General features: G+C 43.0%; 2 protein-coding genes across 4 annotated transcripts in view; both read left to right on the top strand.

The window, feature by feature from the left end:
• Positions 1-10,051, top strand: part of abcc3 (ATP-binding cassette, sub-family C (CFTR/MRP), member 3) — a 31,328-nt gene extending 21,277 nt beyond the window's left edge. For 2 of the 3 annotated variants that reach the window (XM_071536322.1, XM_071536320.1), the window contains exons 19-26: positions 4,710-4,909; positions 6,201-6,327; positions 6,591-6,692; positions 7,299-7,445; positions 7,538-7,696; positions 8,166-8,332; positions 8,449-8,643; positions 9,151-10,051. In XM_071536322.1, the coding sequence (XP_071392423.1) occupies positions 4,710-4,909; positions 6,201-6,327; positions 6,591-6,692; positions 7,299-7,445; positions 7,538-7,696; positions 8,166-8,332; positions 8,449-8,643; positions 9,151-9,262 (1,209 nt within the window). In that variant the 3' untranslated portion in view covers positions 9,263-10,051. Of the gene's footprint in view, positions 1-1,127; positions 1,442-4,709; positions 4,910-6,200; positions 6,328-6,590; positions 6,693-7,298; positions 7,446-7,537; positions 7,697-8,165; positions 8,333-8,448; positions 8,644-9,150 lie in introns of all 3 variants that reach the window. The other variant, XM_071536319.1, reaches the window with a different exon arrangement.
• Positions 10,052-15,160: 5,109 nt separating this feature from the next.
• On the top strand, positions 15,161-17,159 carry LOC139658248 (WAP, Kazal, immunoglobulin, Kunitz and NTR domain-containing protein 2-like). Its single transcript, XM_071536323.1, has 2 exons — positions 15,161-15,337; positions 15,615-17,159. The coding sequence occupies exons 1-2, from the start codon at positions 15,161-15,163 to the stop codon at positions 17,157-17,159; spliced, it is 1,722 nt and encodes a 573-aa protein (XP_071392424.1).
• The last annotated feature ends 4,259 nt before the right edge of the window (positions 17,160-21,418 follow it).

Here is a 21,418-nt window from a genome sequence, read left to right as displayed (position 1 = left end):
TGGGAAAATACAGGCTGAAGACTCGTTGGCGCTCACTGCAGGGTATCTGCGGGTTCTGACAAAGTCGTAAAAAGTCCTTAAATAGGCTCTTATTAGAGGTCTAATTTTTCACCATGTAATGACTAGATTAGATAGTGACAGATTCAGAGTCAGAGATGGAAAGTAAAAGTTTAACAAGTAAGTAGTTAGAGGTAGTAAGAACTTTCATAAGCTATGTTCAATCGGAAGTAAGCTGTTTTTACCAGCTTTTTGTTTCTTTATTTTGGTTAAATAACTATCAATTTTGCTACTCTATATTGCCAATTCATATAAAACAATAGTGGTTCAACCTATATCCAGTTCATGAAAGCTTTTACATTTGCTGTTCTAAACAGCTGGTGTCTGGTAGATCTTTCCCTGGAAAAAAAATCCTCTGCCGCACAGGAAGTGATGCGTTTTATGTTTCCAGTTTATTTGGAATAAACAGAAGAAGAACTGGGTAGTTAGCATGAGCAGTGATAGCCACCATGGCTGAACAGACAAAGTAAAGAGCTGTAGCCACCAACAGAAACTCAAACTATCAACAGAAAATCCAAGCTCCGCCCACACTGTTTGATTGACAGGTGATCTCTGGGAAGTGCAGTGCAGAAACACCACAGCAATGAGCGCTTAGCATCAAAGACGGAGACCAAAAAAAGACTTAAATTCTTCTTTTTTTTTTTTTCAATACAATTCTATTGAGTTTTAATACAATTTCATTGACAAAACAACACCCCCACCAACCCCAAACAATCCTTGGGTCTACATTGAAAAAAAAAAAAAAAAAAATATATATATATATATATATATATATATAAAATAAATAAATAAATAAATGAAATAAAAAAAGACTAAAAGGGACAAAAACAAAATAAATGAATAAACAAATTAAATAAAAACAAAAAAGTAAAAAAAAAAGACTTAAATTCAATTGCAGGAAGCATAAAAAACATCTTACAAAGTCTTAAATTTGACTTGAAGCCTGCAGATACCCGGCAGCACCTTGCATTTGTGATAGAAGAAGAAACAAAGAAAAGGTGGCAGTCCAATTAACACGGGTGTTGTGTTGTCACACTTGCCCCCCCCCCCCAACTCTCTCCGTCTCCCAGGTGTGCTGTTGTTGGGTAACTGCCTGCTGTGCCGGGCCTACAGTATGCTGCGGGCAGCCAAGCTTACACACCGCAACATGCTTCAGAGGGTCCTGCGAGCGCCGCAGGCCTTCTTCGAGAGCAACCCCTCTGGGCGGGTCCTAAACCGCTTCAGCAAAGACGTGGACACTATAGACTCCCACATCCCAGACAATATTGACATATGGATGCGCACTTTCTGGTACACACTGAATGTGCTGCTCGTATGCTCTGCCCTCACCCCAATGTTCCTCATAGTCATAGCCCCGTTAATGGTGTTCTATTGGTGGGTTCAGGTAAATAGGAAACGAGTCTGCTAACTCATTAATACAGCATGCATGTCTGAGAGTGTTGTTGTTGAGTGTGTGTGCCGGTAGACCGTTGCTTGTTGTGGAAGCGATGGTCACTGCTGTCCTAGTGTTGTAGTGGCAGCGTGGTTTGGCCTCTGCTAGTCCGGTAGTCGTAGCCCGCTGTAGCAGTAGGTCGCTCTGCTCAACAGCACCACTCAGGACGCAGCCGACACCGTTTTAAGGAATTGATTTGAAAGAAACACTTCATGAAATATTAATAATCTATAAAGTCAGATTCTGCTGTGATTGGCAGAATGGAGTTTTAGGTATACAGGCAGAATGGAGGCAGAAATAATCTCATTGGTTGAGTTAAACCTCAATGGGCGGAACAAAGAACCACAGTTTTTCTGGCTAACTAAAGCCCAGTGAATGCAAAAGGCTAGAGGTAAGAGAGGAGGAAGCTAATATTAGGAAGCCTAGCGCCCTTGCTACTAAATGGAAAAAATGCAGTCTAGCCATACTAAGTTATCTAGGTCCGTGATTCTCCACCTTTTTCATATCAAGGACCCCTAATTTAGTCCACATTAGAGCCACGGACCCCCATTAGATGAGATTTAGTCTCTCTCTGACCCAAAATCTGAGAATGTTTTTATTGTCAGATATGATTTTGTCCAGAATCCCATGACTATTCGTATCGTAGGTAGAGAGATAATGAAACTATGATCAAAACAGTCATTCTTCTACATTCTCTCATTGTGTTAACTTCTTGTAAATGAAACAAGGGTGAAGTTTAACAATTTATCAATTCGCTGGGGACCCCCTGGAACCCCCTCAAGGACCCCTGGTGGTCCTGGACCGCACGTTGAGAACCTGTGATCTAGGTTAGCTAGTTAGTGTAGCTAACCCTACTAGCCACGCTAGGTAGATATTAGGTAAGCTAGCTAACCAGCCTGCCGTCCTTCTAAGATCATGAATACCATGGTCATGAATGAATGAAAAAAATAAGTCATTGCCATTTATGTCTTGTATTTATATTTTGACCAGACTTCCCTCATCGCTATTATATAAGTTCGCCAGTTAGCCAAGATGTGCTCCAAAACACTGTGGTACTTTGGCTCCGCCCATAGAGGTTTAACTCATCCAATAAGATTATTTCTGTCTCCAGAGCAATGTTTGTATAACTACAAATACAATCCATCTGTCATTGGCTGATGTTACTTTGTGGTAGCTGGAGAGCAGCCGTTCAGCAGCAGTTGCTAGTGGTCGTGTGTGTAGTGGCCATATCTGCTTCACCATGGTAGAGATGAGATATCTGTTCATTTTTTGATAAAGTTTTTTTTTTGTTTTCATGACTCATAATGATAAGACAAATTTCAAATCATCCAACACTAATTTTTGCAAAATAACACCTTGAGCAAGCATCATTTAGAATGACTAATGTCCCTGGTAGCTTTGGTTCTGGCTTTTTAAACCAATTTAATTTAAAACAACTACTTTGATGTGGCTTTGAGCTTATGAGTTTAGGTGGTGCAAGATCTAAAAGTGACTAGTTGCTTGTTTTGGGTGTCAAACATAAGGTTTGCTTTTAGGATGTCATCCATAAGCTCTGCATTTTGAATGCCATTTCTGAGTTGTGGTGTTTAAAAATACTCCCTATTGATCCCTATTGATCACAAAATTTGATGAAATCCCCTTAGGATAATCAGGTCATAGTTGATTGATTACTTAAAATATATTCCTGTACCTGGCCTCAAGATGGCATAGTTCGCATGATGTATAACTTCCATTTGGCACGGGATTTGCAAATCCATCAGGTTAGCGCCACTGGGTAGATCTGATACAGATGCTAGCAGTTTGATAAAACAAACTAGTTTTATTCCAGACACTGGGGTCTTAGGGTGTGTGTGTTCACATGTGCTTCTAACATACATTATACTAACTGGACCGTCAAATTCCTAACAAACAGGTCACCGCTGCCAGCTGTACTCACACAAGCTCATGTTAAATCTTCATATGATTCTTTTGGCTTTGTCATGGCATCCTCCCTGCATGGCCTGTCTCTTCGCTGCATCATTTGTCTTTTGATTTCACTATCAGAGAGGCTGTAACTGGAGCTTCTGTTTGCTTTGTATGTCCAATTCTGCCTAAATGATGATTATACACTATGGTGGTCGATTGTTAAAGTACTGCAAATGAAAGCCAAACCACTCACTACAACAATATGATGGCATATAGATACTAATGGAAACTGAAAATGTTCAAGCTTGTAGTTTATATATGTAATCGAACATCTAAAGTGAACAATGTTAAATGCTAAATGTTATTTAGGATGTGTATCTAGGAAAAAAAACACCTGCAGTTTTAAATCCCATGTACAGCATATGAAAAGAACTGTGCTGTACACTCTACTTTTGGATAACAATTTTATTTATTGCTCAAATATTGACAAAGTTTTCATGCAACAAATTCTTGCCCTTACTAATTTGAATACGCTGTTTACATGCAGCATAGTGGAAAAAGACTATCCTGCAAGATTCCTATTTCCAAGCAATCTTAATATACTTATTGTTTGCAAAGATTAATTACCTCTAGGATACAAATGAGCTGTCATGTCCAATCAGTCATTTTCTTCCTGTAATTAAATGCAGTCACATCGCTCTCAGAGTAAATTAGTGGCTCCCATGAAACTTTCTCAAGTCATTCAGTGCTGCCACTGCAGATGTGAGAAGATCGGCTGTAAATTAAAGGTAGCTGTTAAAATTAATAACTTGGGACAATGAGCAATATTGAGAAAAAGGGGAAAAACAACTCATGAATTCCAATGTACAGGCTTACTTGGACTATGTTGTATACATGTTCAAACAACCCATCCGAGTCTGCCAAGTATCTCAGTACTGCACTTTGTAATTGCAGAATGACTTTGCAGACTTCAAGTAACCTAATTCAATTAATTAAATTATGTTAAATTAAGTCTGTATGACCCGTAACCATTTAGCTTTAATGACTCATGGTTGTGGGAGCCTTGGTTTGCATGTAGACCTTGTCAGTCAAAAGAGCATTAGCTGGCATCACATCAACCGTTAGGAATTTGATATGAAATGAGCACTGCAGGTGTTTTGGCAACACTGGCTTTATTACTCTGTGTGTGTGTGTGTGTGTGTGTGTGTATGGGCGTGCGTGCGTGTGCATCCTAACTGTTGAATATCTCAGTCTGTGTAATGTGATGTTTCAGTTGTAATGCTCTGTGTGTTTCTCTCCCCCTCAACGCCTTTAGAGATTTTATGTCGCCACGTCTCGGCAGCTAAAGCGCCTGGAGTCGGTCAGCCGCTCTCCCATATACTCCCATTTCTCGGAGTCCATCACTGGCAGTAGTGTAATCCGAGCCTATGGCAGACACTCTGCCTTTGTTCTGATGAGTGATATGAAAGTGGATGAGAACCAAAAGAGTTACTACCCTGGTATAGTGTCCAACAGGTACGTGTCCCGCTGTTTCCGAGGCTGAGGAGAACAGCGGCTTTGTTCCAATACTCTCCACGGGACGCTGTCTCTTCTTTTAGAGTTCCCTTTCTTACACAGCCACTGGTGTGAGGAGACTATCGCATGGCCTACTGGATACTGTTTCAAGCAGGGTTTGACCGATACGGGTTTTTGAAGGCCAATACTAATATTTTTTAGCTGCGGAAAGCTGATCACATTTAATATCTTTAAATGTGAACATTTTCATCAACATTAGTGTTCAGTGTTTCCCTCAGAATTTTAGACTTGGCAGGATGGGAAAGGCTCTGAAACCGCATTCATGCCATGGGACACTAATAATATTCCTTCATGTGTGGAATCTGCTCAAAATGTCACATCACATCAGAACCGAAAGCCGCATTAGGCAACTTTGGCTCCAAATGGCAGTGAGAGGTAACCGTTTGAACTGCAATTACCCCGAAATCATGTGACATAACATCAGCAAACTGCACACAACACACAGCACATCTACAGCATCTCAATTCGAGGGGATTGGACGCTCTTCTCTGTTGCAGCTCCACTTTGTGATTTAGGCTGCATTTACACATAGCTTTTGTTTTTTGTGTGTGGAAAAAGCCAGGAACACTGTGTTGAGCAACAAGCAAAGGCTTACCAGATATTCCCGATACACATCCAGTATGATCCCACACTGCCTCTTTATGTCCAGTGACATTGACTGGCTGATAAATAAAAGTTTTAATAAAAGGCCAACATCGGCCCCACGTATCCACAAACTGATAGATCGGTCTAACCCTAGTTTCAAGTTTCAGGGTAAATCAGACTGCCAGTCCTTTCACACCAGTGGCTCAGTAAAGAAGGAGAAACAAGCTAAAAAAAAAAAAGGAAGACGTCTTGGAGATTGGAACACAGCCGCTGACAGATGTTTCGCTCAACACACACCCAGCAGCCGCTCAAACACTCCGTCCCTTCACTCAGCTATACAACAGATAGCATATAATCTCACACAGCTAAACAGCATGACGTTCACTTGACAGTTCCCACAATACTTCACTTAATCCTAACTGATAAACAACATAATAATCATTCATTGTTCTAGGTATGAGACAAAAATCTCAACTCTAACTCATTTAATATCATATATTTGCAATCTCCTCATATTTGCATCATAAGCCGAGTTCCTCAATTCTCCGTTAGCTCTGACTTCTGCTATTTGCCCGTCTGATGGCGGGGGCCTCGCCCTTGTGTAACCTTGACGACGTGTCTGCCGCTGTAACGCTCTGTTGCACAGGTGGCTCGGGGTGCGCATCGAGTTCATTGGGAACTGCATCGTGTTGTTCGCCGCTCTGTTTGCTGTGATCGGGAAGGAGAAGCTCAACCCGGGGCTGGTGGGACTGTCGGTGTCCTACGCTCTACAGGTACTATGATTTCGCATGTGTCTGTCTACATGGATGAGTGACCATAGGTATTAGGCTTAGATCAATAAATCAGTTTGCTGATATATTGGGCTGATATTGGCATTTTATTAGAGATTGGATAGTGGCCTCAATCCTGCTCAAACCACAGTAGATATAGTATATGCTTAGAGTGCTATGGCTATAAAATACACTATATGTGAATATGTGAACACTTTCTCTTGTCTGTTAATGCTGTTGCCCTAAAACATGTATTGTTTATGTAGGTGACCATGTCTCTGAACTGGATGGTGCGGATGACTTCAGATCTGGAGAGCAACATCGTAGCAGTGGAGAGAGTCAAGGAGTACTCAGAGACCAAGACAGAGGTATGTTGTGTGTGTGTGTGTGTGTGTGTGTGTGGGCGCACGTACACATGTGCACACCTTTGATAAGTATTCCACAGCACATAAAGTTGGTACTGTGTTCTGTTCGCATTCAAAATTAAACTAGTGTTGTGTTTGTGCTGGCCAGGAGCGCATGCTGTTAAAAGGCAGGAATTTACACACATTCCAAAATACTGTCTTGCTGCCAAGTCATGTTCTCAAACAACACAATACAAGACCAATAAACCATAACTAGATCCATAAAGGTTATATTGCCTTGTGCCCACAAGGGCCCCTCTATTATATAAGATAAACAGGGCATTTGTACTGTACACAGCGTTCTTTTTTATCGGCAATCACCGAAAATACATTATGTCCCCATTCTACCGTATATAGCTGGTATAGTTCTTAGTGAAAACCTTTGTTCTGAGCATCTGATATTTCCCTGGGGTGAAATAAATGTTTGTTTGGCAGCGCCGCCTGACTCTGTATGCAGAGAGTTCCAGCTCTCAAAGTTTTTAGAGCGGTAAATAAACCAGTTCTCCTCGACGCCAAGGAGGCTAATGAGTTGTTCAGAAAGTTTTCTTAGTCTTGCGTTTGCGTCTGCAGGCCCCCTGGGAGGTGGAGGACAAGAAGCCCTCTTCCGATTGGCCCGCGGAGGGGAACGTGGAGTTCCGCGACTACAGCGTCCGCTACCGAGAGGGCCTGGACCTGGTCCTGAAGAACCTCACCCTGAGCGTCAAGGGAGGAGAGAAGGTGGGGAGTGTGTGATGGGATGATATCCAGCAGTATGGAGAGACTTCGCTGATCGCTGTGCTTATCAGAGCGCTGTGTGCATTTCTGTGCAGATCGGCATCGTGGGTCGCACGGGGGCCGGGAAGTCCTCCATGACGCTCTGCCTGTTCCGACTGCTGGAAGCCGCAGGGGGAGAGATCACCATCGACGAGGTCAAGATATCTGATATAGGCCTCCATGACCTGAGGTCCAAACTCACCATCATTCCACAGGTACAGATATATGCTTTAACTCAATATTTGACCATTTTCATGCCAAAAACTGCCAAAGTTCCAGTGTTATCCACATAATTGTATTCTTGGCAGGGTGGAAAAGCCTCTGAACCAGCATTTACTGTATACCAGTGGTTGTCAATCATGTGCCATCTAGGTGCAAGAGTAAGCAGGTTTAAATTCCCTATCAGCTGCTGTAGTGTTTGTTTGGAATGAAAACTTGCATACTCTTGGACCTCAATGGCACATCATTAGAAACCACTGATTTAGACCATCAGGTGACATTACATCTCTGCATTGAAATCCATAAAAATGAATTTTTGCAGTGGGTTGCTTGAGTGATTTATCTGGTGAGACAAGACTGGCTGATATCCAGCTTTTAGTAAAAGTAGAATATCATCCCAATATATCGGTCTAACCCTAATAGACACAATCTTCAAGAACCTCAAAGTCTTTTTCCCCTCCACAGGAACCTGTGCTGTTCTCGGGGTCACTGAGGATGAACCTCGACCCCTTTGAGAAGTACAGCGATGAAGAGGTGTGGAAGGCTCTGCAGCATTCTCACCTCCACAAGTTTGTCAGCAACCAGCCAGCAAAACTGGAGCTGGAGTGCTCCGAAGGAGGAGAGAATCTCAGGTAAACTGCAAAAAAAAAACAATGCAATGAAACGGTTGGTGTCACTCAACAGAACTCTGTTGTAAAGCTTCCACCTAGCAGCGTGTTTGATGGTGTGCGTACTGCTGTGTGTTTAGCGTAGGCCAGAGGCAGCTGGTGTGTTTGGCACGCGCTCTGCTGAGGAAGACGAGGATCCTCATCCTGGACGAAGCCACGGCCGCTATCGACCTGGAGACAGATGACCTCATCCAGTCTACGATAAGGACTCAGTTTGAAGACTGCACCGTCTTCACCATCGCACACAGACTCAACACCATCATGGACTACACAAGGTACATCAGACATCTACATTAAAGGAAAAATCCACCCTAAAACACTTCAACACCGTTAAAAATCAGCTACTGGCGATGTACCTTTGCATTCCTGGGAAGGAATGGGAAATGGAAAAACTCTTGCTCTGCTATCACTACCACTATTTCTCTCTCCACCTTCATGTATAACCCCATAAGCAGAAAGCAACAAGTTCACGCCCCTTCTCTGGGGGTTGTCGAAAGGCATTCTGGGAAATGTAGGAAATAACAGTGAACTAACTGAAGTAGTAGTAGACGAGGCAGGTTGAGGGAAAGTGGGTAAAAAAGTAAATTACACTTCATCACACAGTAATTCCTGGAATGCATTAAACATCACAGATTGGTGATATATAACATTGTAAGAGTATGTGAAGGTGGATTTCTCCTTTAACACATGCATGGCTGCTTCTTGCCATTTCAGCATTGTTTTTAAAGATGTACAGAGCTGCTCTTTGTGAATGAATCGTTCTCCCTCCTCTCTCCTTGCAGAGTGCTGGTGTTGGACAAGGGACAGATCGCTGAATTTGACACTCCGACAAACCTCATATCAAAGCGAGGAATATTCTACGGCATGGCGAAAGACGCAGGACTGGCACAATAGCATCACCTCTTTGCCCCCAATGTTCTGAAATACAGCAGGGTTTAGGATCAGCTCATTTCAACTCAGTCGAACTAGGAGGTTTTTTTAAAATCTGGCACTGGAACTGAAGAGTACCGTTTATGTGCACTTAGTGTTTTTCAGTTGTAATAACAAGTTCAGGGCACTTACTGACTGTTTTGAATTAGGGCTGAGCCCAAGCCTCGACTCCTTCGCAGACTCGCATCAAGTAGTTGCAAACAATTGCTAGTGTTTGTCTCGACCAACATCAGGGCGGTTCAGAGAGTTAACTTGCCAGTCACAGGAAAGTGTTCCAATTTGATGTTCACATACTTTTCCTGTAATTGTCTCAAGTTGCTGGCACTGGCTGTATTGTTCTATGCGGCAAACACCACCCACCTAAATCGGATAAAACAAGCCATAAAACCTATTTGCAAATACTAGTTGACCGAAGTCTGCTCTTTAGTGCCTTCTGGCAGCGAGAGGAAGAGAGCCAGTGAATGTATCATTTTCTAATCAGCTGTCTGTTGCAAAAAAACACAGGAGGAACTCTTTTTTTATTTTGTTACTTTTTCTACAAACAAAGACATACTGTGCCACTGTACTTTCCTCCAAAAGAAAAAAAAAAAAAGTTTTTTGCGATAAACCCACCTATTTTTGTACTGTATCATTATTTAAGCTACTTTTTAAAAGAGTTGTCTCATCTAGGGAAGTTTTGCTGAGCTAAATGTGTGATTCCTTTGTGAACCAAATCTGTAAAAACTTGAATTCTGTACTACCAAAATATGAAATATGCCTTTATTAAAAAAAAAAGAAAAAAAAAAAGACGATGAGTGCTCTGGTGTTGTTTTGAAATGATGCAGCATAAGTGGTGATGGACCAAGGACAATCAAAGTCCAATAAGCTCCAGGTTATCAAGTCTAGTACATTACTGATGAGTGTGAGCTCCAGCTCAGCAATAGCTTTTAAAATGATGCTACATGGCAGAAAGTGCGGCATAAGTGAAGAAAGTAGTGACTTGGTCAGGAGGCATTTTTATACTCATGTTGGTAATTATTTGGGGGATGAAACAAGCGTCCTAGAAATAATCAGTGAAATGATAATAATAAGCTTTACATGGAAATTGTCTTCTTCCAGTCATCCACTAGAGTGGGCTCTGTGCTCACAGTCAGAGCCTGAACTGATCAGACAAGCGGAGGTGTACAGTGTGATCTATCCTTCTTTAAACTTGTCTAAGGATCTCTATTACTTTATCTAAAATGAATGAACACTTGGATGAAGAAGTGCATCAGCTTATGTGTGATTTTTAAGGCCTTTCATGTAGATTGACACCAGAACATGAAGTGGCCCAAAAGTTACATTCTACCTCCACGCTGACACCCTCTAACATATGACATTGCATTTTCTCTCATCTGAACACCAAGTAAGTGTAAACATTAATTTCAGATGTCAAACACTTCATTAATTTGACGGTGCAGTACATGTCGTCCCCCGCAGTTTCTGGAACTTTAGCGGGACTGTTAATAATCAGGCTGAGTCACGACTGCTCCAGCATGATGGATGTGTGGGATGTGGTTCATCACTTAGTGGCGAGGACGCTGGATGCTGTCCCACCTCGGTGCTGATTTGGAATTAAGGAGATTCTAGGATTAAGAGTAAGTAAGTAAGTAAGACGGTCCAAGAGCAACACACACACACACACGGCAGAACAGGACTAAGGAGAGGAGTTTACCTCAGATACTTCACAGCAAGATGTCTCTCGCCCCACACCGCAGCCTGATGCATTAGGGAGAAGCTGCGGTCTGCGTTTCTCAGCAATGTTTTCCCCCCAATAACTGATCTATTCATCACTGCCACCAGATCCCCCCCCCCCAACCTGCCCGCGCTGACATCCACCCGGGCTGCCAGCGCGCTCAGTAACGTCCCTGCCTATGGGCAAAGCCACATGAAACGGCGGCGAGGGTTTGGCTCTGCCAGTCCGCTGACTTCCCCCCGTCAGTTTGAGGCCGCGGGCGGCAAGGGAATCAGCAGCGAGGGGAAAGATTGAAAACAACTTCAGCAAAGTGGTGACAAAGCGAGAAGTTTCCTCTGGCAAGCCAACAGATCCAACCTTGTTTTTTCCTCAGGCTCGCTATCAGTGCTTTGGGTATTGCTCAATGTGATGTCTGGTGTCCTCAATGTTGGACCACATGCACGGATTCTCAAAGCTGGTTATCTGGGTAAATGGGTCTATGGGTATAAAGCTGAATCTGCCTGTTTCATATGGATCATATAATTACAAAATTATTAAAAGTAGACATCCTTTACAGATGTACTCGTCTTTTGCCCTCTTGGCCTGCAGGAATTTCCTTTTTCCATCCTTTAAAAAGAAATTGATGAGTAATGTCTCATGGGATTGCAACCGACCGTCAGAGTTTGATGTTTCGGTGGCCGATGTGAAAACCTGTCAGCTCGCTTACAGCTCGTTTCCTCAGGTGAAGTGCACATTGGTCCCGCTGTACCGTACAGTCGTACTCCAGATGTACTCTACATGGTACAGTAAGCTCATTATCTGGCGCTTAAAAGCCCAGGGTCAGCCAGTGGAGCCTCTGGAGCCGTTAGGTTTGACATTGGACTTACAAACCTGGTTGACCAAGCTCCAGAAACTGGCATTTTACATCCTGATATGGATCAATGAAATGGATTGTTGTAAGAGATGAGGTGGAAAACACAGAGGAATCCGATCCAGCGGAGTTTACGTGTAGCTGCTGCTTTTATGGCAACTCGAATCCTCAAATAACCCCTCGCCACAGGGCGTATCATCGACTGATTCTGTCCTATTCATGGCTGCCTTCATTCCATTTAAAGCCCTGTGTGTGTTTACCTTTCCGTGCCTTAAAAAGAATCAGCCTATTATTATCTACGCGTTCGTAGCCCCGAGATCTATCCATCCTCGGCGGGCTTGACAGGAGTTTATTAATTTTTGCCTCCGCATGAAACCGTTCATTTATCACTGACAGGTCGTGTTCAGAATGTGTAGCGGGGCATGTAAGGTGAGCCGGCTTGTTTCCTGTCTTGGGGAAGTGACAGGATGTGAAGGAAGGGTGATGATATCCATCTACCGCACACACACACACACACACACACACACACACACACAAAATCACTTATCATTTCAACTCGCATGAGCTCTTCAAATGTGTCTCATGACTAGAAGGAAACTAGAAGGATATTGTGTGTGAGGTCAGTTATCAATGTAAACTACTGTTAATCATACATGTATTATACAGGCAAATGCAATCCTGCTTATAGGATTGAGAACTGCAGCCCTGGAAGCACTGAGACAAACAGGGTTTACTTATTTGCATACACACACACACACACACAGACACACGCACACACACAAAACATGTGCATCAAGAACAAACAATCTCACACACAAACACTCCACACAGCATGGGTCCGCTGTTATTGCAGTGGAAGGCGGTGTAATAGCTTCCCTGTCCTCAGTTGAACTGCGCAGGAAACCAATTGAAATCGTTTACACAGCGCAGGAATGAGCAGTGTGATTTACAATAACACATAACACCTTCATTCATTCAATCCTTTGCCCTCTCATAGCCACTATTGGGCAATAAGGGCAAACTTCATCCATCACCTGATATTGTCTTTATTGTCTTGCTAATTATTGGGTTTTTTTTTTATTATGCTGTTCTCGTCTCCCTTTTTCTGGCCCAGAAAGGTTTTATTATCAAAGCTCTTTGATATATTTAAAGGCCTGGTTAATGCAAAATACATAAAGGGAAAGCTGTGTTTGGGGTGATAACTTTGTTATTATGCTGCAACTAATATTCTGTTCTGACAATATTCTATCCTACTGACTGTGTTTGCACATCCAGACATCATGGCAAGCTACTTTTTCCTCCTCTCATTGCAGTTTGTGCGTCTTGAGAATGTCTATGAATTTCCATAAATCCACAGAATGGGGTTGTATTGAGTCTAATCCACTATACAAAGGCAGGCTTTGTAAAAAAAAATGTAGAGCATGTATACTGTTAAGTATAAGACGGGGCTAAATGTTGCTGGAATTGAAACGCTTATGCAGCAGCAGGCACGTATCACCTGTCACATGGAGTTACTGCATACTGTTGAGACTGGAATAATCTAATATGTCAACACACTATGGTAACTGTACAAATATCAATATTACATGCATTACATTAAATGCAAGATATAAAGATGTATAGCCATGATGTTGCATCCCTTTTTATTAGTATAATTTTACCTAATCAAATTGATTCATTTATTAAATCAGTAATACCCAATATATCCCTACAAGTTAATATTGTGAGTTGGTATTAGATGACATATTTTAGGCATTAACTGATTCCCTAATCCAGAGCAATTTGCAGTGAATTCAACAGTAGAAGAAGCATAAAGAAGCAGCATATCCTTGATTTCCAACATTAAGGATGCAATGCTTAATGTTGCATGCAATATCAATAAGGCAAAGTTTTGGACTTGGAGCCCAGATTGTTGTTAAAAAAGCAGTTGGATTCAGTCATATTTAATTGGGATTAATTAATTTAGACACCAAACTGTCTATATTTCTGCAAGAAATTGTAGAAGGTAAATGTGTCTGTATTTAAGAATAGTTTACTTTATATTTTAGTTTAACATTTAACTGGTAAAACCCACTATGAAAAGTTTATTAACTATGTTGACTGTGCATTTATTATTGCTGACCACAGTGTAGCTATACTCAAAAGGCTGTGGGAAGCATTTTCACTTTCCTCTCATTATGACTAATCATGTATTGATAATGTGTGAGTTTTGCTTAACATCCATAACTTGTGGAAAAGTAGTATATTTTTTTATATGTTTGTTGTTGAGTATATTTCTACAGATGGGACACAGCAGTTTGTGCATCCATCAAAACAATATTATGATATTTGCCAAGAGACTTATCAATTTCATTAAAAAACTAGAATTTAAATTCAAATTTTAAACTCAGTAAGCTCTTGTAAATGTAAGAAGATCATGGGAAATATGACTTTTCATGTGTTTATATAGTGTATATAAAATGTGTTTTGTTGCTGCAAAAAGAAAAAAAATGTGTTGAAATTAGTAGTAGGCTATTAAACTTTATATTATTAAACATATTATTATTCTGAGGAGTTGCCATCCTTTCAACAGGTAGCCTAACTACAAATAAAATACAAACATTTTTACAACAGTCGCATAATTAATTCAAAGAAAACTATTAATATCGTGCACATACAGCATAAAGAAATTGTAATCATTTCCAGTACCGTAAAATATGAACATACATGAACATATATGTAGTCGAAGAAATCCAAACATACATGATCTGGGTGAACTCAACCAATGTGTTTAAATTGACTGACATTTTGAAACAATGGCATTGCTTCGTCTGTTTTTTAAAGCATCGAATTGCCTTGGACTGTGCGTCTGTGCGCACCGCGCGCTCTGGCGCTGCAGGAGCCCGCAAAGGGTTAAACGGGGATACCAGCAATCCTTTTAACAGGCAGGTGCCCCGCCAGTCCCAGCCCAAAGCTCACCGCTGACTTTTTTAAAACTTCTTTCAACATCTCAGAAGCAATCCATAACTGTCATGTTGCGAGTTACTTGGCGAGTTATGTTCACGCTGGTGGTTGCAGATTATTAGTATAAATAGAGCATCCTCGGTGCAGGATTGAGATAACGCACTGGACTCCGGCACTTCATCAATTGACGCACACCGTTTTGAATCGCAGCCTTCCTCTAAGCGGACACACGTGTGATGCGCTCTTGATTTGGTTCAAAGTTTTACTTCATCCTCAAGAATTGACATTAATTTACCGCTGGATCACAGAAATCTTCAACTTTTTTTTTTTTTTTTACCACTTGTTGAGTCTGGCGATGTGGTGGATGCTGTTTCCCCGGTGGATCTGGTTCCTGGCGTGCCTGTCCGTGTGGATGGAGCACCGGGTCTTAGCCGTTGCTTATTCACACGCGGGTATCTGCCCCAATGACATGAACCCCAACCTGTGGGTGGATGCCATGAGTACCTGTACACGAGAGTGTGAATCTGATCAGGTGAGTTACTAATGACAGTGAACCTTTTAAATTTTGTTTTTTAACCACTTGACACACTGTAACTATAAAGTTATTTCTCATGCAAATGCTGTATTATGGTCAAGTTATATTCGTTTTTAATCACAGGATTTTCTCAAAATTTCTGCCCTATCTTTATTCTAATTTAGGGTATTAGTTTAAGCATTGTGGACAATATTCATAAAGTGTTCTCCACATGTATGCAGCATTCTTCTGTACACTCCCATTCTGAATCTTGAGTTTCTCTCTCCTCTTACAGGAGTGTGAGACCTTCGAGAAATGTTGCTCCAACGTGTGTGGGAACCGGAGCTGTGTGGCGGCCCGCTACGTGGACGGGAAGAAAGGCCCGGTGGGAATGCCCAAGGAGGCCACCTGCGCCAGCTTCATGTGCACCCAGCAGGGGTCAGAGTGCGACATCTGGGACGGCCAGCCGGTGTGCAAATGCCGGGACCGCTGCGAGAGGGAGCCCCACTTCACCTGCGCCTCCGACGGCATGACCTACTACAACATGTGCTACATGGACGCCGAGGCGTGCTCCAAGGGCATCACCCTCACCGTGGTCACCTGCCGCTTCCACCTGACCTGGCCCAACACCAGCCCCTCGCTGCCCCAGGCCACCACCCTTCGCCCCACCACCGCTCCCCTTCAAGCCACTATCCCGCCTCCCACCGAGCCTCAGCCGCCCGTCGTGGTCGGCAGCCCCTCCCTCCAGTCGGTGAGCGTGGGCGACACGGCCAGCTTCCTGTGCGACGTGACGGGTCGCCCGCGGCCGGAGATCACCTGGGAGAAGCAGCAGCAGGACGGGGCGGAGAGGGTGGTCATGAGGCCCAATCATGTGCGAGGGAACGTGGTGGTCACTAACATCGGCCAGCTGGTCATCTACAACGTCCAGCCCCACGACGCCGGCGTCTACACCTGCACGGCCCAGAACCCGTCCGGCTCGGCCCAGGCCCAACACCCGCTCACTGTCCTGCCAACGGAGCCGCCCAAGAACCCCGAGCCCAAGAACGTGACCCGCTGTCTGCCCGAGGAGTGCGTGAAACCCCCCGATAACAGCGAGGACTGCGGGAGCGAGCAGGAGAAAGTCAGCTGGTACTACGAGCCCAAGACCAACAACTGCTTCTCCTTTACCCACTGCCACAGCAGCAGCCAGCAGCACAGGAAAGTGTTCGAGACGTACGAGGAGTGCATGCAGTGCTGCGGTCCGGAGCTGTCGGGCCCCTGCGGACTCCCCAGCCTGCAGGGCCCCTGCAAGGCCTACGAGCCCCGCTGGGCCTACAGCGGCACCCTGCGCCAGTGCCAGTCCTTCATCTACGGAGGCTGCGACGGCAACGACAACAACTTCGAGTCCAAAGGCGCGTGCGAAGAGATGTGCCCCTATCCGAAGAACCACCACTGCAAGGCCTGCAAGCCGAGGGGCAAGATGGTGACCAGCTTCTGCAAGAGTGACTTCGTGATCCTGGGCCGCATGACGGAGCTGACGGAGGAGAGGGACTCGGGCCACGCCCTCGTGACCGTGGAGGAGATCCTGAAGGACGAGAAGATGGGCCTCCGTTTCTTCGGCCAGGAGCCCCTCGAAGTCACCTTCCTCAACATGGACTGGAACTGCCCCTGCCCGAACATCACCGGAGCGGCCGCCGAGGGCCAGGTCATCGTCATGGGCGACGTGAACGACGGCATGGCGGTGCTGCAGCCGGAGAGCTACGTGGGCGCCTCCAGCCCTCGCCGTGTACGGAAGCTCCGAGAGGTCATCTCCAAGAACACCTGTGACATTCTCAAAGCCATCACTAACAGCCCTCAGTAGTGTTCAAGCTATAATCCGTACATGCTGCTTAGCCTTATGAAACATACCCCGACTCCACTGTGACTGCAATGGTCTGTTACCTTCAGAATGTGCGTCGCAGTTATGCTTTAGTTTATAGAGACCATTCCAGCTAAGTTTAATGGATGGAGTTAAAGATTTTGATGGTAAATTTCTGTTTATTTTTCACTGTTTTTGAAAGATTTCAGGCGCTCCTAATCGGGAACTCTGTCGTTTGACTTTATATTGTATGTACAGAAGTGTCTTTTCATGTGGTCTGTTCACAGCGGAGCTTTTCTGTTATGGTTCGGTCATTGGTGTTGTTGATTGAAATACCATGTATGTGAACACGGGAGACATTCATCACGATCCTCTTGTTACCTTTAATCCCCAGACTCCTGTCTTTCCTCATGCCCTCTCCTGCCTCCACCGGAAATGGAGGTTGCAGACTTGCATTGAAGCACAAAACAGACGCGATAATGTTTGATTTTTATGTATATAATTTCACTCTTGCAGTTCTAGCAATTCTTTTATTTGCCAGCTGTCTGAACACCTGGCGCTTTCAATTTCCGAGCATAACTTCATACATTTCAAAATCCATATTTCTCTCCCTAATAACAGTTTTCATGTTGCAGAAATTCATCCATAAGTGGCACCTATACAGGCTAACACTGTGTACAATGGAGGTAGATTTGGTTCATGCACATGGATAAGTTGTAATATATTTTATGTACCACCATATTCTCTCCCATTCAGTCATCATTTAGACTATTGTGTACTTTATTTTTGTCATGGGCTTTTATGTACTTGCTCTTATATTTTGGCTATTTATTATGATGTAACCTCTTCTTTCTTCTTTGGTCTTGTTTTTATACTTCACACACTTCTCCTCGCTATACAGGAGTTTCTAATTACTTGTTTTCCAGGATTTTTTGGTTGCAGCAATTCTTGATATTAGATGATATTTTGGATAATTTTGTGTAATGTGCTAAGAAAATAAAGATTTGGGATTTTCCTTCAGTCTCATTTTATTGATCTATCTATCCCATATTCGGCTATATCTAAATATTATGGTGGGCTGAACATTTTGAACTTAACATACTGCTTCTGTGTGACCAAATCAATGCTTTTCTTAATGGGGAGGGGGGAAAGTCATGCTATAGCCTACCTGAGTTCATTGTGAAGGTTAACTGAGGCTATGAGAGGCTATCATATTCTGATATATAACCTTTTAGCTTGGCTTCAGTACTTCCAAATCCTCTGTACCTGCAGTGGCTGTGGTGGTGGTTCCTCTGACAGGCCGTGATGAAAGAGAGAGGGGAATAGCGTCTCCCCAGCCCACCCTGGTCGCCCCCTCACCCCCCCACCCCCCACCCCCCCTTACCTTGCTCTTCAGCCAAGCAACTCCCTCCCTCCCAAAGAACCCCACCAGCCCCCGAAGCCCCCTGTGGCATTGTAAAAACTTCACCCTGTTTCGCTCTGCCTCTCCGATCCAGTCTAATTGGGTAAAGAGCCCAAGCCGTAAACCTCAAATCCACTCCCATACAAGAGTTATGTGTTTCATGCCGTGCCAGCGGGCGTCTCAGGGTTGCTAAGAACAGGCCTGGGTCTGGGCTTCGACCAGGGTGTTCTTCTTCCCAGATGAGGCTTTCTGTTTCTCCCATCCAGAGGCAGGGAGGGAAGCGGGAGATTAGCCCGTGTACGATGTTCCTTCGCTGGCCAAACCACCAGGGAGCACAGGCCAACACTTCAGCAGCTGTTGAGGCTCTGGAACACGACGACTAATACTGCAGCAGCTTGCATCATATCATCAGGCGATCTAAACTAATTTACCTCATTTCAAATCGTTACCATCAACTCACAAATTCTTTGATTTGCTATTCTTCACCTAGCACATTCAATATCTGAACACAATTTATACATTTCAGAATCACACTCTTTATTTCTACCTTGTAACAGTTTTCATGTTGCATAAATACATCCATAAATGGCTCAGATAAAGGTTAACACACATTCTGTGTACAAAGGGGGTAGATTTGGTTCATGCACATGAATAACTTGTGGGCTTAATAGTGTTAAAAGTATATGCATTAATCTACTGCTGATTATAGTGAAAATCAATCAATCTTTATTTATATAGCACATTTCGTACAATATGAATGAATGTGCAATGCAATGCAACACACAGAAAAAATGGAAAAAGGGCAATTAAACAGGAAACGAAAAAGATAGAATAAGAAGGAAAAATAGAGATTAAGAACAAAATGGCAGTTCCTATGAAAAGATAAAGGTAGCTCTTGAGCTTGCATTTAAAAATATCTATCATTTCAGCTGCCTGCAGATCTAGAGGGAAACATATATTTTCATAAATTATTGCAAGCCAGGCTACATAAAAGTATGAATCTTGAACATTTAGTGTGTGAGTGTGATCCTGTCTGAGTACATGTAAATAGACTAAAAAACACTCTTCAGAGGTTTATTGTGGGCAAAATGGTATTTAATAGAATCATCACACATTTAAAGGAAACTTTTAATTTATTCTTTGCTGCTATTTAGAGGCTAGGGCTTCTTTAAACCACAAACTGGTTCTTCAGGGGTTATGTGGTTCAGAAGTGGTTCATCTGGGACTCTGATGGATTTTTTTGCATGAAATTCAGTACAGCATGTATGGTGGAAATATACTCTAGGTCCCGATGTAGATATTAAGTTTCAGAGTAATTGTGTGAAACATTTTGACTCATAAGCCATTGACTGATCCATGGTCCATGAGTAAATGTCCCAAATTTCATGATGATTTTCTTTGGACCAGATTTTGAAAAATCCTTGTTATCAGATCCAGATATATATTTCTGCATTTGTAGTTCCTGATACATACATGTTCCTACAACAAGCAGACATGCTGTAGCTTGGATTGTGTCCAGCTGGTGAATTTTACAGCATTCACAGGAGCAGCCTACAGTTCAGCTTGGGGAACTAGTTCAGTGATCGAGCTAAAATATTTACAAATGCCACCAATCATATTTGTATCCCTACGACTTTCCAAACTATGTCCATTAAAACAACACCTTTAACCACTACAATGCATAGTTTTGGGTCTACAAAAGCGCAATTTATTCTCAATTAAAACGCAGCATATGCGAAACATGTGTGAGCCTTATTTTTCAAGCACTCAGACAGATCTTTTTTTTTTTCTCTTTTATGTCTTTCTAATTTGAGTTGGACCAACCGAGAGGCTACAAGAGTTATGCTTTTATATGTTTTGCAGAATTTTCTCTCACATAACAAGTTTTTTTTTCTTCCTCTTCTTCTTCACAGGATTTCAGGGGGTCATTGCGTTCACGAGCTCAGTTCACACAAGGCATAGGCTCAGAACGCAAAAACCTAGACCTGCATCAGATAGAAGCTGCACCTTTCCCCCCACCTTAGCCATGCGGCGCGGCCACCCAGGCTCGGCCTCGGCTCGGGTTCGGATGCGTATTTCTATGTTGTGCCTCCATGTTGTGTATCCAGAGGAGATTGTACAGTAGCACCTGTGGAACACATCAGCTAGCCGGGTGGTTTAGGACCCTCTGATTCATGACCTGCATCTGTTATGGCCATATCATTTGGAACGCCTATTGAAAAGATACAGTAGCCACTCACACGCACTGACCTGAGATGAACAGGCTCCCAAGGCAATATATCATCCTGGGTCAGAGGCAGCCTGCAGGTTTGAAGCCGGGAGGTAGAAGCTGGTTTGACACTGGAGGGTTGATGGTTCAAATCCCCTGGAGCAGGTTAGGAAAGTGAATGAGAAAGCCTCTCCCTTCGCTAAACCACTATTAAGGTGTCCTTGACCAAGACACTTAAGTCAGTGTCCAACAGTAGAAGACTCTCTCATACTCTAACAGTCTTTTCTGAAAAGGCAATCAGAGCATCACTGAGTGAAAGCCACGGCAACATGAATTCACATGAAAATATTCATCTTAACTGGTCATTATTCTAATTTTATTCTATTTTTCTTAAAACAAGTGAAAAAATCTGAGATAACTACTTATTTCCAATGCAAAACAACTTTTTCTTGAGTCAAGTGATGTTATCTACTACTACTTCTACTGTCTTATTTCAAGATAATGTCACTCATCCCTTGGCAGATTTTTTCACTTGTTTTAAGTGAAATAAGTCTTTAAGACTCAATACTGGGCTAAATGACTTAAGGGACTTTATATGGGCCATGTTGAAATTGTGTGGTTGGTTGGGGTGTTTCCAGATCAACAGATAAA

The sequence above is a fragment of the Centroberyx affinis genome, unplaced genomic scaffold, assembly GCF_046629955.1.
Source record: "Centroberyx affinis isolate AG114_WGS23_722 - 3 ecotype Tasmania unplaced genomic scaffold, CSIRO-AGI_Caff_v1 ptg002855l_1, whole genome shotgun sequence".
Lineage (NCBI taxonomy): Eukaryota > Metazoa > Chordata > Actinopteri > Beryciformes > Berycidae > Centroberyx > Centroberyx affinis.
This window is presented reverse-complemented; position numbering and strand designations above follow the sequence as displayed.

Excerpts from the sequence above, each read along its gene's own strand:
- LOC139658248 (XM_071536323.1), top strand. The coding sequence starts at position 15,161 with ATGTGGTGGATGCTGTTTCCCCGGTGGATCTGGTTCCTGGCGTGCCTG. Across the intron at positions 15,338-15,614 it reads GAGAGTGTGAATCTGATCAG|GAGTGTGAGACCTTCGAGAA; the intron begins GTGAGTTACTAA and ends CTCCTCTTACAG.